Genomic DNA, 13,635 nt, shown 5'->3' on the forward strand with positions numbered 1-13,635 from the left:
ACCCGGTGTGATGGTATGGGGAGCCATTGGTTACACGTCTCGGTCACCTTTTGTTAGCATTGACGGCACTTTGAACGGTGTACGTTACATTTCAGATGTGTTACGACCCAGTGGCTCTACCCTTCATTGGATCCCTGCGAAACCCTACATTTCAGCAGGATAATGTACGACCGCATGTTGCAGGTCCTGTACGGGCCTTTCTGGATACAGAAAATGTTCGACTGCTGCCCTGGCCAGCACATTCTCCAGATCTCTCACCAATTGGAAACGTCTGGTGAATGGTAGCCAAGCAACTGGCTCGTCACAATACACCAGTCACTACTCTTGATGAACTATGGTATCGTGTTGAAGCTGCATTGGCAGCTGTACCTGTACACGCCATCCAAGCTCTGTTTGACTCAATGTCCAGGCGTATCAAGGCCGTTATTACGTGGAGGTGGTTGTTGTGGGTACTGATTTCTCAGGATCTATGCACGCAAATTGCGTGAAAATGTAATCACATGTCAGTTCTAGTATAATATTTCTGCCTACTGAATACCCGTTTATCATCTGCATTTCTCGTTGGTGTAGCAATTTTAATGGCCAGTAGTGTATTAAAAATAACGCACGCGAAATGAAATGTCACGCACCCACATAAAAGTATTCACAGCTTCATATTAAGCGGAATATAAAATCTTTATCATTAGATGGTAAAATTATGATTAATGCACTGAAAATAAAAGTATACAGCATACAGTATTACCTTATTTGGTACACTGGAATCTGATGATGGTCAGACGACTGAACATGGTTTTATAAAAATTGTATTTCACGAGTAGCTCAAGGTGGCAATATAACGTTTTTAGAACACCAGAATGAACTCCCAGATGCGGCAGGGGTTCGAGTGCTCCCTAGGGCATGGGTGTTTGTGTTTGTCCTTATGATAATTTAGGTTAAGTAGTGTGTAAGCTTAGGGACTGATGACCATAGCAAATTAGTCCCATAAGATTTCACATACATTTGAAAATTTTTTCAACTCTCAGATGGGTTAGAACGAGTGATTTTGCGCGTATCAAAATATAACTTATATAGCCATATCGTTTGATTGCATCGACATAGAAGCTTAAAATACACTCTAGTAGTAGAAAAACGATTCAACACGAAGGAGTTATACAAGGTGGCACGAACCGACATTCATAGAGGTACCGACGGAAAGTGGAAATAGTGAATTATTGTGGCCGATGAATGAATGTGTGACTCTGCACCGTAATTTTACTGCGCAGCTTGCCGAGGGTAGTAAACAGGGGATCTTGTACCGAGTGCTGCAGGTTTCGAATCCGCGCCAGATGGCATGGACCTCGATTACCACTAGAGGTCTCTGCAGCCGTCGTGGCATTAGCTGTAGCTGCGCGCGTTCCTGGCTTGCTTATAACGTGAGGGCACCACAGTGGTCCCAGCAGCCAATAACAACCTACCCTATCCCATATTTAAGCACCTGCCTTTCGCTCAGCAAGGTCCTCGAACATATCCACACACTCTACACCTCCCGCCCCATTGATCCCCCTCATCCCCTTGTTGCTCCTCTCCTCTCCAACCCCTGCCCTCTGCTGCGCCTCCACTGTTGTGTCCCCCATACCCTCCGTCTCTACACCCTCCATCTCCTTTCCCGAGGTGGCTTCCATCAACTCCCCCTCCCGGAAGATGCCCTCTCTCCCTCCATTTATCCCTCCTGTCAACTCTGATCCTCATCTCCCCCTCCTTTCCTCTGTCCTTTCCCGGGCTCCCTCTTCCCCCCTCCCCCCTTCCTTCCTGTATTTTCCCCACCTACCATCTCTCTGTCCCTCTTCTCCACCCCCACCCCCTGAGTCCTTTTGCATTCCCCTCCTCTGCCTTTCCCCACTCCCTCTCGCGTCTGCCCCCCCCTCTTATGAGTCCTCATCCTCCGTCGGCTCCTTCCCCCCCTCTCCCCCACTTCGTTTTTCCTCTCCTTCCCCCCATTTCTTTCCTCTCATCTGTCCAGGTTCCCCCCATCTGCCCTTGGCTGTGGTGTGTCATATTTGTGCCAACTTTTTAGCGAAGTGTTCAAGTGAGTGTTCAGTGTTGTGTGTCTTTCCAAAGTGTTGCAAACAGAAAACATGATGCCGCTGGGTGTGATTTTTATGTCTCTTGCGAACAGAAACCAGACTATCGCTGTGTTTTTTAATTGTCTGTCTATAATTGTCTGCTTCCTGTATATTTTATTAGCATCACCAACCCTTTGTTTTATGTTTTACATTCCAAAATTTTCCGCCATTTTACCATTTACGTCACTGATTTTATCGCCCGCTTTTATTATTTATTATCTTCATTTTTTTAAAGCAAATTCTGTAGGCTGAAGAGAGGCGTACTAAGCTGCTGCCAGCCCACCCCCTTCCGGGGGGAATCCAAACTCAATAAAGGAAAAAAAAAACTCAGCGAGGCAGTCTGATATTCGCTTTGGTCTATCGACATCTCACCTACAGACAGCGTGTTTACATTGCTTTGTTTCCGTGTACGAGTGGATGTTGTGGATTTGTGAGGTTGTCGCTTGTGACCCCGTTGCTTCTTGCGTGTTGTTGTTCGTAAGGTCTTGCTTAGTCGTCTGTCGTTGTTCGTATCCGTCATTTCCCGTTCGTTTGTTTGTACGCGGGTGTAACAACTCTGACGGCTTCTGATACCAAATGTAACAGTTGTGCTACTATATGTGACACTTCTGTCACTAAATGTAACTGGGTTTTCTCTTTTGATGCAAGTCAATTGTCAGGATGAGCATTCTAAAGCATTCCGCCAGGGTGAAAATATTAAATAAATTAACTTTTCTCTCTTAACAACATGTGGGCAGGGTGGGTTCTTCCTTGGCTCGGGTATGAGGTCGAATGAAACATCATTTTTACATAAGAATAACTTTTATTGAAGATTTGTACAACTGTATCTTACGGAATATTCTGGTTCGGAGAGCGGCAGCTGTGTCGTTTGTGAAGTCTTCTGCTGTGGCAGCGGCAGCGGCGGCGGTGGCGGCGTCTGATTACGCGTAGCGGTGTGTATCTCGCGTCGTAGTCTCGCCCAGCTGACGGGAGACGCGCAGCGCGAGGTGGCCCGTTTAATTATGGCGAGCGAAGTCGTGCATCGGATGATGATACCTTGGATGTGGCGTCCCAGTGTTTCTCTTCTCTAAGCGGCCGCGTGTGTTGTGCGTCGACCAGCGGAGCGGCGCGGCGGGGGAAGGCCAGTGTCCCGGACTCGAACCACGGACTCCCGCTTGTCAGTCTTCGGCTGTCAGGTCTTCATCCCAGCTCACAGGTGACTGCTGATGTGAGGCCGTCTCCTTCCCGTCCTCACGAGTCACCCGGGTACGTCAAAATCAGACTTCAAATACCTTTTAACTTCTGTCTTCTGGCCCCGCGGCTGCTGCTTGCTATTCCATTACAGCGGCGGACTTGGTTCGTCTGTGCATGATGCAGACTCTTCTTGCATGACGGTCTTCAGCACCGAAACTGACTGAAAACTTCTTCGTCTTCTTCGTCTCTCCTCTCCGTCTCCGTCTCCGTCTCCGTCTCCGTCCCCGTCTTCATCTCTCTGGCCCACTGCGCCTCGCGTATTTATTCACTTCAGTTTACTGGAGGTGAACGACTTCACGGTCATTGCCTCGTCTGTCACGTTGAAAAGCTTCTCGAAGAATCTTCTTAACGTCGGTCGTTGGCTCTTGGAATGTAGGTGAGTGCCTTTGAACACATGTGACGACTGAGAAACACGTGAGCCAGTCATTGACTCTGCTGTCACGTTGAATAGATTCTCGAAGAATCTTCTTTACGTCGGTCATTGGCTCTTGGGATGTAGGCGAGGGCCTTTTCTCACATACGACAACTGAGAAACACGTGAGCCGGTCGGGCGATGCCCTGACGGCTGAATCGACAGCGCTCGCTTATGTGGAAGTTGCTGACTTCATGGTCATTGTTTCTTCTGTTCTGCTGTTCGGCCCGCTGTTTGCGAGTATGTAACTCTCTAAACTAAACCAAGTTTTTCATTTATATTCTAATTTCTACTTCACTTTGATTTCACTAATTTATTTATTTAAGTACCACTCAACACGGGCCTGTCCCGTTTGGTCCCGCCGCGATTAGTTCTCGGCAACCCCGCGACCGTCCCGGTCTCGGTTACAACAGGGGACACGTCAACGAGGGCATAAACTCTTTGCGAATCTCATTCCGTCTACTTAGTTGGACAGTCGAGTGAGCAATATACACATATATCAGTACTTGAGAGACGACGCATAGTCGCCTCAAAGAAGCTGCTAGGAGTGATTGGTGAATCGCTAGACTTTTGAATAGGACCGATGTCACAATTCGACGATGTTGGCAGGAATGGGTGAACTATGGCCGAATACAGCGTCAAGAAGGAGGCGGTTGACCTAGAGAGACGACAGAATATGACGACCGAGCAATTGTCGTAGAGGCTCTCAGACCCCAAGATTACTCATTATCATCCATACGACGCGCAACTAGTGCTTCAGCGACCACACGGACCATTAATAAGCGGGTCACAGAAAGAGGACTGAGCTCACTAAGCCGCAAGCGCCGACTGCCAGTGACCTCTGTACACCAACAAGCCGGTTGGCAGAGGCGTCGGGCAGTATCGACCTGGAAACTCATTTACTGGAGTGCAGTTGTCTTCAGTGATGAGTTCCACTTCGAAATAATTCCAAATGACCAGCGAAGTCGTGTCTGGAGACGCCCCGGACTACTGTTGGATACCAACTCGAATGTCGCTCACCATACGGCCCAACAATCAGGGGTTACGGTCATTTCATAGCAGGATCCCTTTGGTTCTTACCCATGGGACCCTTACAGCACAGCGGTACTCTGACGATATTCTAGGCCCAGTTTTGTTGCCCTTCATGGCAATCCATTTGAGCAAGGTAATGCCCACTTTCACATGAAGGACAGACAAACATAAAACACTATAGCCACTTTTGTGTACTGTAAGAAGGTCTACTTCTCTGTAGACAAGCAGAGTCTCTTTAACACACAAAAAGAATATGAAATAATTAATATAAATGTAGCATAAATAAACATGTGACATAAGTACACATATAAAAAAGTTTTGCATCACCCCGTTTCCCAAAACTCCAGAAGGCAGACGTTAACTGTGCATATTGTATCACAGACACAGTCCCTTTGACTGTTCAGAGATGTCACTAAATCCGCACAAAGATGTAAACAACCATGCATGAGCAGCGCCTGTTAGACGGAAGGGGTCCGACAGCCGATCAGTTCCAGTCATTCCACCAGAAAGGAGGTACACGGCTCGTGTTGGCTGTAGTTCAACCATGCCTAGACGGTCAATACCGGTGTCCGATCGCGTCCGTATTGTTACTTTGTGCCAGGAAGGGCTCTAAACAGGTGTCCAGGCATCTCTGAGTGAACCAAAGCGATGTTGTTCGAACATGGTGAAGATACAGAGAGACAGGAACTGTCGATGACGTTCCTCGCTCAGGCCGCCCAAGGACTACAACTCCAGTGCATGCATGACTGCTACCTACGGATTATACCTCGGAGGAACTCTGACAGCAACGCCACCATGTTGAATAACGCTTTTCGTGCAGTCACAGAACGTCGTGTTACGATTCAAACTGCGCAATAGGCTGCATGATCCGCAACTTCATTCTCAACGTCCATGGTGAGGTCTACCCGCCGGCCGTAGTTGCCGAGCGGTTCTAGGCACTACAGTCTGGAACCGCGCGACCGCTACGGTCGCAGGTTCGAATCCTGCCTCGGGCATGGATGTGTGTGATGTCCTTAGGTTAGTTAGGTTTAAGTAGTTCTAAGTTCTAGGGGACTGATGACCTCCGCAGTTGAGTCCCATAGTGCTCAGAGCCATTTGAACCATTTTTGAGGTCTACCTTTGCAACCATGACACCATGCAGCGCGGTACAGATGGATCCAACAAAATGCCGAATTGACCGCTCAGGATTGGCATCTCGTTCTCTTCACCGATAAGTGTCGCATACGCCTTAAACCAGGCAATCCCCTCAGAGGCGTGTTTGGAGGCAACCCGGTCAGGCTGAACGCCTAAGACACACTGTCCAGCGAGTGCAACAAGGTGAAGGTCCCTGGTGTTTTGGGGTTGCATTGTATGGGGCCGACATACGCCGCTGGTGGTCGTGGAAGGCGCCGTAACGGCTCTACGATACGTGAATGCCATCCTCCAACCGATAGTGCAACCATGTCGGCTGCGAATTAGCGACGCATTCGTCTTCGTGGACGACAATTCGCGCCTCCATTTTGCACATCTTGTGAACGGTTTTTCTTCAGGATAACGCTCGACTGGAGTGGCCAGCATGTTCTCCAGACATCAACCCCATGGAACACCACTGGAATGGATTGAAAAGGGCTGTTTATGGACGATGTGACCCACCAACCACGCTGAGGGACCTACGCTGAATAGTCGTTGAGAAGTGGGACAATCTTGGCCAAGATTGCCTTGATGACCTTGTGGATAGTATGTCATGACGAATACAGCCATGCATCAGTGCAGGAGGACGTATTACTGGGTATTAGAGGTACCGGTGTGTACAGCAACCTGGACCACCAAATCTGAAGGTCTCGCTGTGTGGTTGTACAACATGCAATGTGCGATTTTCATGAGCAATATAAACCGCGGAAATGATGTTTATGTTGATCTCTGTTCTTACTTTCTGTACAGGTTCCGGAACTCTCGGAATCGAGGTAATGCAAAACTTTTTTACGTGTGTAGAAAGAACTACGGCACTCATGAAACAGATACCACATCTCAAATAGAATCTATGGCCGAAATTTCAGAATCCATGGAGTTATATACAGCGGTCGGACAAGGAGACGCTCTCTCACTGAATTTGTTCAACATAGTCTTTGACGAAATTACCAAGCAAAAGAATGAATAAGTATAAAGCATACAGATATCAAGAACACGTGTAAACAAGACAGTCATAATATGCATGGCATTTGAAGATGAAATGGAAATGCTTTGCAGCAATAGACAAGGAACACAAGAACCACCGGACTACTCACATGTAGTTTCTGACAAAATAGACCTACAGACATCATATGAGAAAGCACGGTACATGGAAAGAAAGAACAGCGAAACACGGAAGGTTAAAACAGTGGAAAAAATCAAGTATCTAGGGGGGTATATACGAATAGGAGGATCAACAAGGCATCGAACGTAGAAAGAACAGAAAAACTTCACAAAGCATAGAAACTCAGATGGACGCGCTATAATAAAAAAAATATGGCAGAATAGTGCAGACTTAGGCATTCCAATACTGTTGTACTACCAACAGTATTCCACACATCACAAAAGATAACAGTCGATGCATAAGGGATCGCACGGAAAGAAAAAAGTAGCGTGTAAAACCACTGTAAAATCTTTTGAGGCAATAAATAGAGATGATATATGAATGAAAAGACAAACCAAGGAATCACGAGAACACACAGACAGACTCACAGACTTGATCAGAAAACTCCGACTAACATTCTATGGACGCATATATAGAATGAACAACAGAGTCCCAAAGAAGATTTTAGATGTAATAAACAGCTCAATAAAAACAAAGGCAAACTGGCTTCAAGAAACAGAAGAAGACCTAAGACACGCAAGAATCAATAGTGAAATCATAAATGTAAAAGACAACTACAGAAACAAAATTATGAACACGAAATCTGAAGTAAAAGAAAGGAAGAAAATTGGGAATATATGGACGTAACAAGGGAAACTGGAACATGGTCAAATAATGAAGAGATTTTGGAAAGAGAAAAAGAAGAAGGAAACAAGAAAAAATTGAATGAACATTTAAGGTTCAATTTTGAACCATGTTATAAGGGCCAAAATGTGTGACAATAATAAATGAAGATAACAAAAACACGTTTCCTCTGTAATGTGTAATGTAAGGTTAAAACTTCAATTCAGGCAGTACAATGTATGCAAAATGCTCTCATCACAATATTGAATAATGCAACAATAAAAGAATCATAACACTCCTAAGCAGTGGCGTCGTCAAAAGAAATAAGATGCTAAGAAACATGGTGAAGGTGCGAAAGAAATTTAAATAACCATAAAATTAAAAGCACGTATTACAAACATAATGCTTGAGTTTACTGCATCAGAAAAATGGCTGTTTTAGATGTAGGATATATGCGCAATATCATTACTAGATGCTACACATATAAAAGTGTGTAAGTAAGATTCACGGCTTGAAACAGTCCAGAAATCTGTTGCTTTTTCAATCCGCTTGTTCAGTCAGATTATGATTAGTTTGTTATTTGTAGGTGCTGGTAACAGGTTGTAAAGTAGGACATAACAAGCATTACCTGTAAGGTAATTATGTAGACCGAAGCCATGTATTAAAATTTGTACTAGCAATGGGATTAGGACCTGGGTCATCATTTTATTACATTGGGACCGTGCCACCACAACCGCACGGATTAGCGTAGAACTCCCCCTCCCTGATACAAATTTCAAGTCACGCCTCATCCCATTGCTAGTCCCCTTCTGAACTTCCTAGCCTACCAGTCCGGCTTCACGTGAGTGGCATTATGTATCAGGCATTAGATGGCATTTGTGGAATAATGTATTTGTTAGGAGGCACTGCATAGAGTTATAAATAGATTTCCGTTATCATCACTTTCACATAACTAACACGATGTAAGCGGCACATGGCAGAAAAGTTATCAGGAGGCATAAATGTTGTGTGTCCCATACTGAATTGGGGTTTGGAGTGACGCCCCATGGAATTAACGGGAGCACATCTTCACGTAAGTAAAATGTTTACAACCAATATAAATATCGAATGGGAATGAAAGGGTGTATTTGTGTGTGCTGGCTAAGGTGGCATAAATAAAAGAAGTAAATTTAAAAAAGCAAGCGTGATGTATATGATTAGAAGTTGTGAAGATTAGTACGCGCTGTCATGCGTAGTTGAGACTCACTCCTACAATTATTCGTCGTGAACACTCTATGGTAGAGTACTTCGCCGGACCATGCAAAGAACTGTGTCCTCATCTGTGTTTGACTCAAGGAAGGCGGAAAGCTGAAAGCTGAGGAAAGATTTCACTTGTAGCATAAAAAAACAAGTACTTAGATATTAAGTATTCGCACGGTTTTCCCTATAACATTGTTCTCAAGCAATTGCAAATTGGTTATTTCAAATGTAAGTCCTACATCACACCCTGATGATGAGGTTGTTATCTTTTCAAAAGTGGTTCAAATGGCTCTGAGCAACATCGGACATAACATCTGAGGTCATTAGTCCCCTAGAACTTGTAACTACTTAAACCCAACTAACGAAAGGACATCACACATATACATGCCCGAGGCAGGATTCGAACCTGCGACCGCTGCGGTCGCGCGGTTCCAGACTGAAGCGCCTAGAACCGCTCGGCCACTCTGGCCGGCTGTTGTCCTTTCATTAATGATCGTATTTATTTCGAAACTTCGAAATTGAATAACTCACTGCCGGTTGTTTGACGAATTTTCGCCGGCCGGAGTGGCCGTGCGGTTCTAGGCGCTACAGTCTGGAGCCGGGCGACCGCTACGGTCGCAGGTTCGAATCCTGCCTCGGGCATGGATGTGTGTGATGTCCTTAGGTTAGTTAGGTTTAATTAGTTCTAAGTTCTAGGCAACTGACGACCTCAGAAGTTAAGTCGCATAGTGCTCAGAGCCATTTTGAAGAATTTTCAGTGCAATAAGAGAGCAAACTGGTACTACTAGTCTCTGTCGTTGTTGTGGTCTTCAGTCCTGAGACTGGTTTGATGGAGCTCTCCATGCTACTCTATCCTGTGCAAGCTTCTTCATCTCCCAGTACCTACTGCAGCCTACATCCTTCTGAATCTGCTTACTGTCTCCCTCTACGATTTTTACCCTCCACGCTGCCCTCCAGTACTATATTGGTGAATAGTTGAGGCCTCAGAATATGTCCTACCAACCGATCCCTTCTTCTAGTCAAGTCGTGCCACAAATTTCTCTTCTCCCCAATTCTAGTCAATACCTCCTCATTAGTTACGTGATCTACCCATCTAATCTTCCACATTCTTCTGTAACACCACATTTCGAAAGCTTCTATTCTCTTTTTGTCTACACTGTTTATTATCCACGTGTCACTTCCATAGATGGCTATACTCCATACAAATACTCTTAGAAAAGACTTCCTGACACTTAAATCTATACTCGCTGTTAACAAATTTCTCTTCTTCAGAATCGCTTTCCTTGCCATTGCCAGTCTACATTTTATATCCTCTCTACTTCGACCATCAACAGTTATTTTGCTCCCCAAGTAGCAAACCTCATTTACTACTTTAAGCGTCTCATTTCCTAATCTAATTCCCTCAGCAGCACCCGTCTTAATTCGACTATATTCCATTATCCTCGTTTTGGTTTTGTTGATGTTCATCTTATACCCTCCTTTCAAGACACTGTCCATTCCGTTCAGCTGCCTTTCCAGGTCCTTTGCTGCCTCTGATAGAAGTACAATGTCGTCAGGAAACCTCAAAGTTTTCATTTCTTCTCCATGGATTTTAATTTCTAATCCGAATTTTCTTTTGTTTTCTTTACTTCTTGCTCAATATACAGATTGAATAACATCGAGGATAGGTTACAACCCTGTCTCACCCCCTTCCCAATCACTGCTTCCCCTTCATGCCCCTTGACTCTTATAACTGCAATCTGGTTACTGTATAAATTATAAATAAGTTTCGTCCCGTATTTTACCCCTGCCACCTTCATAATTTGAAAGAGTGTATTCCAGTCTACATTGTCAAAAGCTTCCTCTAAGTCTACGAAAGCTAGAAACGTAGGTTTGCCTTTCCTTAATCTATTGGCTAAGATAAGTCGTAGGGTCGATATTGCTTCACGTGTTCCAACATTTCTACAGAATCGCAACTGATCTTCCCTGAGGCCGGCTTCTACCAATTTTTCCATTCGTGTGCAAAGAATTTGTGTTACTATTTTGCAGCCGTGGCTTATTAAACTTATAGTTCGGTAATTTTCACATCTGTCAACACCTGCTTTCTTTGGTATTGGAATTATTATATTCTTCTTGAAGTCCGAGGGTATTTCGCCTGTCTCATACATCTTTCTCACCAGATGGTACAGTTTTGTCAGGGCTGGCTCTCCCAAGGCTATCAGTAGTTCTAATGGAATGTTGTCTACTCCTGGGTCCTTGTTTCGACTTAGGTCTTTTAGTGCTCTGTCAAATTCTTCGCGCAGTATCATATCTCTCATTTCATCTTCATCTACATTCTCTTCCATTTCCATAATATTGTCCTCAAGAACATCGCCATTGTATACTCCTTGCACCTTTCGGCTTTCCCTTCTTTGCTTGGAACTGAATCTCCATCTGAGCTCTTGATAGTCATTCAAGTGGTTCTCTTTTCTCCAAAGGTCTCTTTAATTTTCCTGTAAGCATTATCTATCTTACCCCTAGTGATATACGCCTCTACATCCTTACATTTGTCCCCTAGCCATCCCTGCTTAGCCATTTTGCACTTCCTGTCGATCTCATTTTTGAGGCGTTTGTATTCCTTTTTGCCTGCTTCATTTTTCTGCATTTTTGTATTTTCGCCTTTCATCAATTAAATTCAGTATCTCTTCTGTTACCCAAGCATTTCTATTAGCCCTCGTCTTTTTACCTACTTGATCCTCTGCTACCTTCACTATTTCATCTCTCAAAGCTACCCATTCTTCTTCTACAGTATTTCTTTCCCCCATTCTAGTCAATCGTTCCCTAATGCTCTCCCTTCAACTCTCTACAACCTCTGGTTCTGTTAGTTTATCCATGTCCCAGCTTCTTTAAGCTCCCACCTTTTTGCAGTTACTTCAGTTTTAATCTACAGTTCATAACCAGTAGACTGTGGCCAGCGTCCACATCTGCCCCTGGAAATGTCTTACAATTTAAAACCTGGTTCCTAAATCTCTCTCTTACCACTATGTAATCTACCTGAAACCTTTCAGTATCTCCAGGCTTCTTCCATCTATACAACCTTCCTAATCTCCATATTACTGAGAGGTGCCCTCTAGGTTGAAAGGCAGTGTACAACAGAGTGACCCAGCCGGGATTTGAGTCCACAACCTTTTGGCGTCTACCCACACTCTACTGCTAGATCACTTCAGCAGTTGCAAATTACATCTGCCTTGCTTATTTCTCGAGCTATTGCTCTTCTCTCAAGCTATAGCGGCTGTTCGCTAGGTGACAATGGCATTCTTTTCACAACTTAATTTTTAATTATCTTTGGTCAGACTTTTGTATGATATATTTGTATGTTATATAAAAAAATCTTAGTCTAGAATCTATGTATGTACTCGTGAAAACAGGAAGAAAATCCTTACATTAGTTCCTGTGATTATATATACAGACTGATATGATCAACCGACTTCAATTTATGTATAGAGAGATAGAGAAGATTTTTATGCAGTGAGATTAGACCAATTATTTGCAAGTGAGTGCGTGTTCACACATCCTTGAGTTTACTACTCAATCTGGAGTTGTTTCACCATAATATTGATACGATTGTGTTGTATGTTTTTATAGGCTTGACCACGGCGTGACGCTGAAAGTGAAATAGAAAATAAAAACTATTCCATCACAGATAAAAGGTGGCATCTACGATTACAGTTTTTTTCCTGCCCCTACTGCTTTTGCCACCCGTATTGATCCTTCCAGCGAGGCTTAGAACTACTTAAACCTAACTAACCTAAGGACATCACACACATCCATGCCCGAGGCAGGATTCGAACCTAAGACAGTAGCGGTCACGTGGTTCCAGACAGAAGCGCCTAGAACCGCTCGGTCACAACTGCCAGCACCCTACCTTCCTCTGTTTCTCAAAACATTGTTTGCGTAATACATTAACTAGTACAAAAGAGAAACAGTAAAAACGACCGATCTCAGAGGAAATCATAAGTTTCATTCCTTTAGATCGATTAGTTTCATTAACAGGGACTGACAATGCACAGGAAACTATGGTGAAGATCCAAATTACTGTGTTAGTAGATCATTTATCTCAATTCCAGAAACAGAATATGTGTAAATCTGTCCACTTTTCCCATTGATGATTATGTAAAAAATTCATTAATATTTGTCTCCATTCGTTAAATCTCATGTAGTTTAGAATTGTTAAGTTGATTTCATCTTACTATTTTGGAGATGATTATTTATTTTGTACAATCTAAGTGTTATGAAGCATTCTCATATAAGAAGTGCTTTTATTTCATGTACAATTTTGTATATTACGATGCTTGTCTTTATATTGATACCGGTTTCCTTTTGCTTTCAGAATTCATTTGGGACTGAGATGTTGAGTCAGTTCATTACTGCAACCACCATGCTGGATAACAAGACAGTCATACGTCAACATTATGTACCATTGATTTACAAATCTGAATGATTTTGTAAATTATCGTACTAAATTTTCACTGCAAAAAGTTAGTGTATTGTATATCAGTGAGGTCAACCTGTTTTGTACTACAAAAATAAACTTTATTTATTCATTATATAATTTATGGTAATTTGACCAGTTTGCCTTGGTTTGAGAATTCCCAGCTCACCAGAGGAACTGTCCATCATAATGGAATATGCTGTAGAGGACATATAAAATTTTGATATCAAGA

General features: G+C 43.6%; 1 protein-coding gene across 1 annotated transcript in view; it reads left to right on the forward strand.

The window, feature by feature from the left end:
- The window catches only part of LOC126234830 (uncharacterized), an 82,016-nt gene extending 68,620 nt beyond the window's left edge, over positions 1 to 13,396 (forward strand). The window contains exon 6 of the mRNA XM_049943572.1: positions 13,302 to 13,396. Within this exon, the coding sequence (XP_049799529.1) occupies positions 13,302 to 13,318 (17 nt within the window). The 3' untranslated portion in view covers positions 13,319 to 13,396. The remainder of the gene's footprint in view (positions 1 to 13,301) is intronic.
- The last annotated feature ends 239 nt before the right edge of the window (positions 13,397 to 13,635 follow it).

The sequence above is a fragment of the Schistocerca nitens genome, chromosome 2 (assembly GCF_023898315.1).
Source record: "Schistocerca nitens isolate TAMUIC-IGC-003100 chromosome 2, iqSchNite1.1, whole genome shotgun sequence".
Classification (NCBI taxonomy): Eukaryota; Metazoa; Arthropoda; class Insecta; order Orthoptera; family Acrididae; genus Schistocerca; species Schistocerca nitens.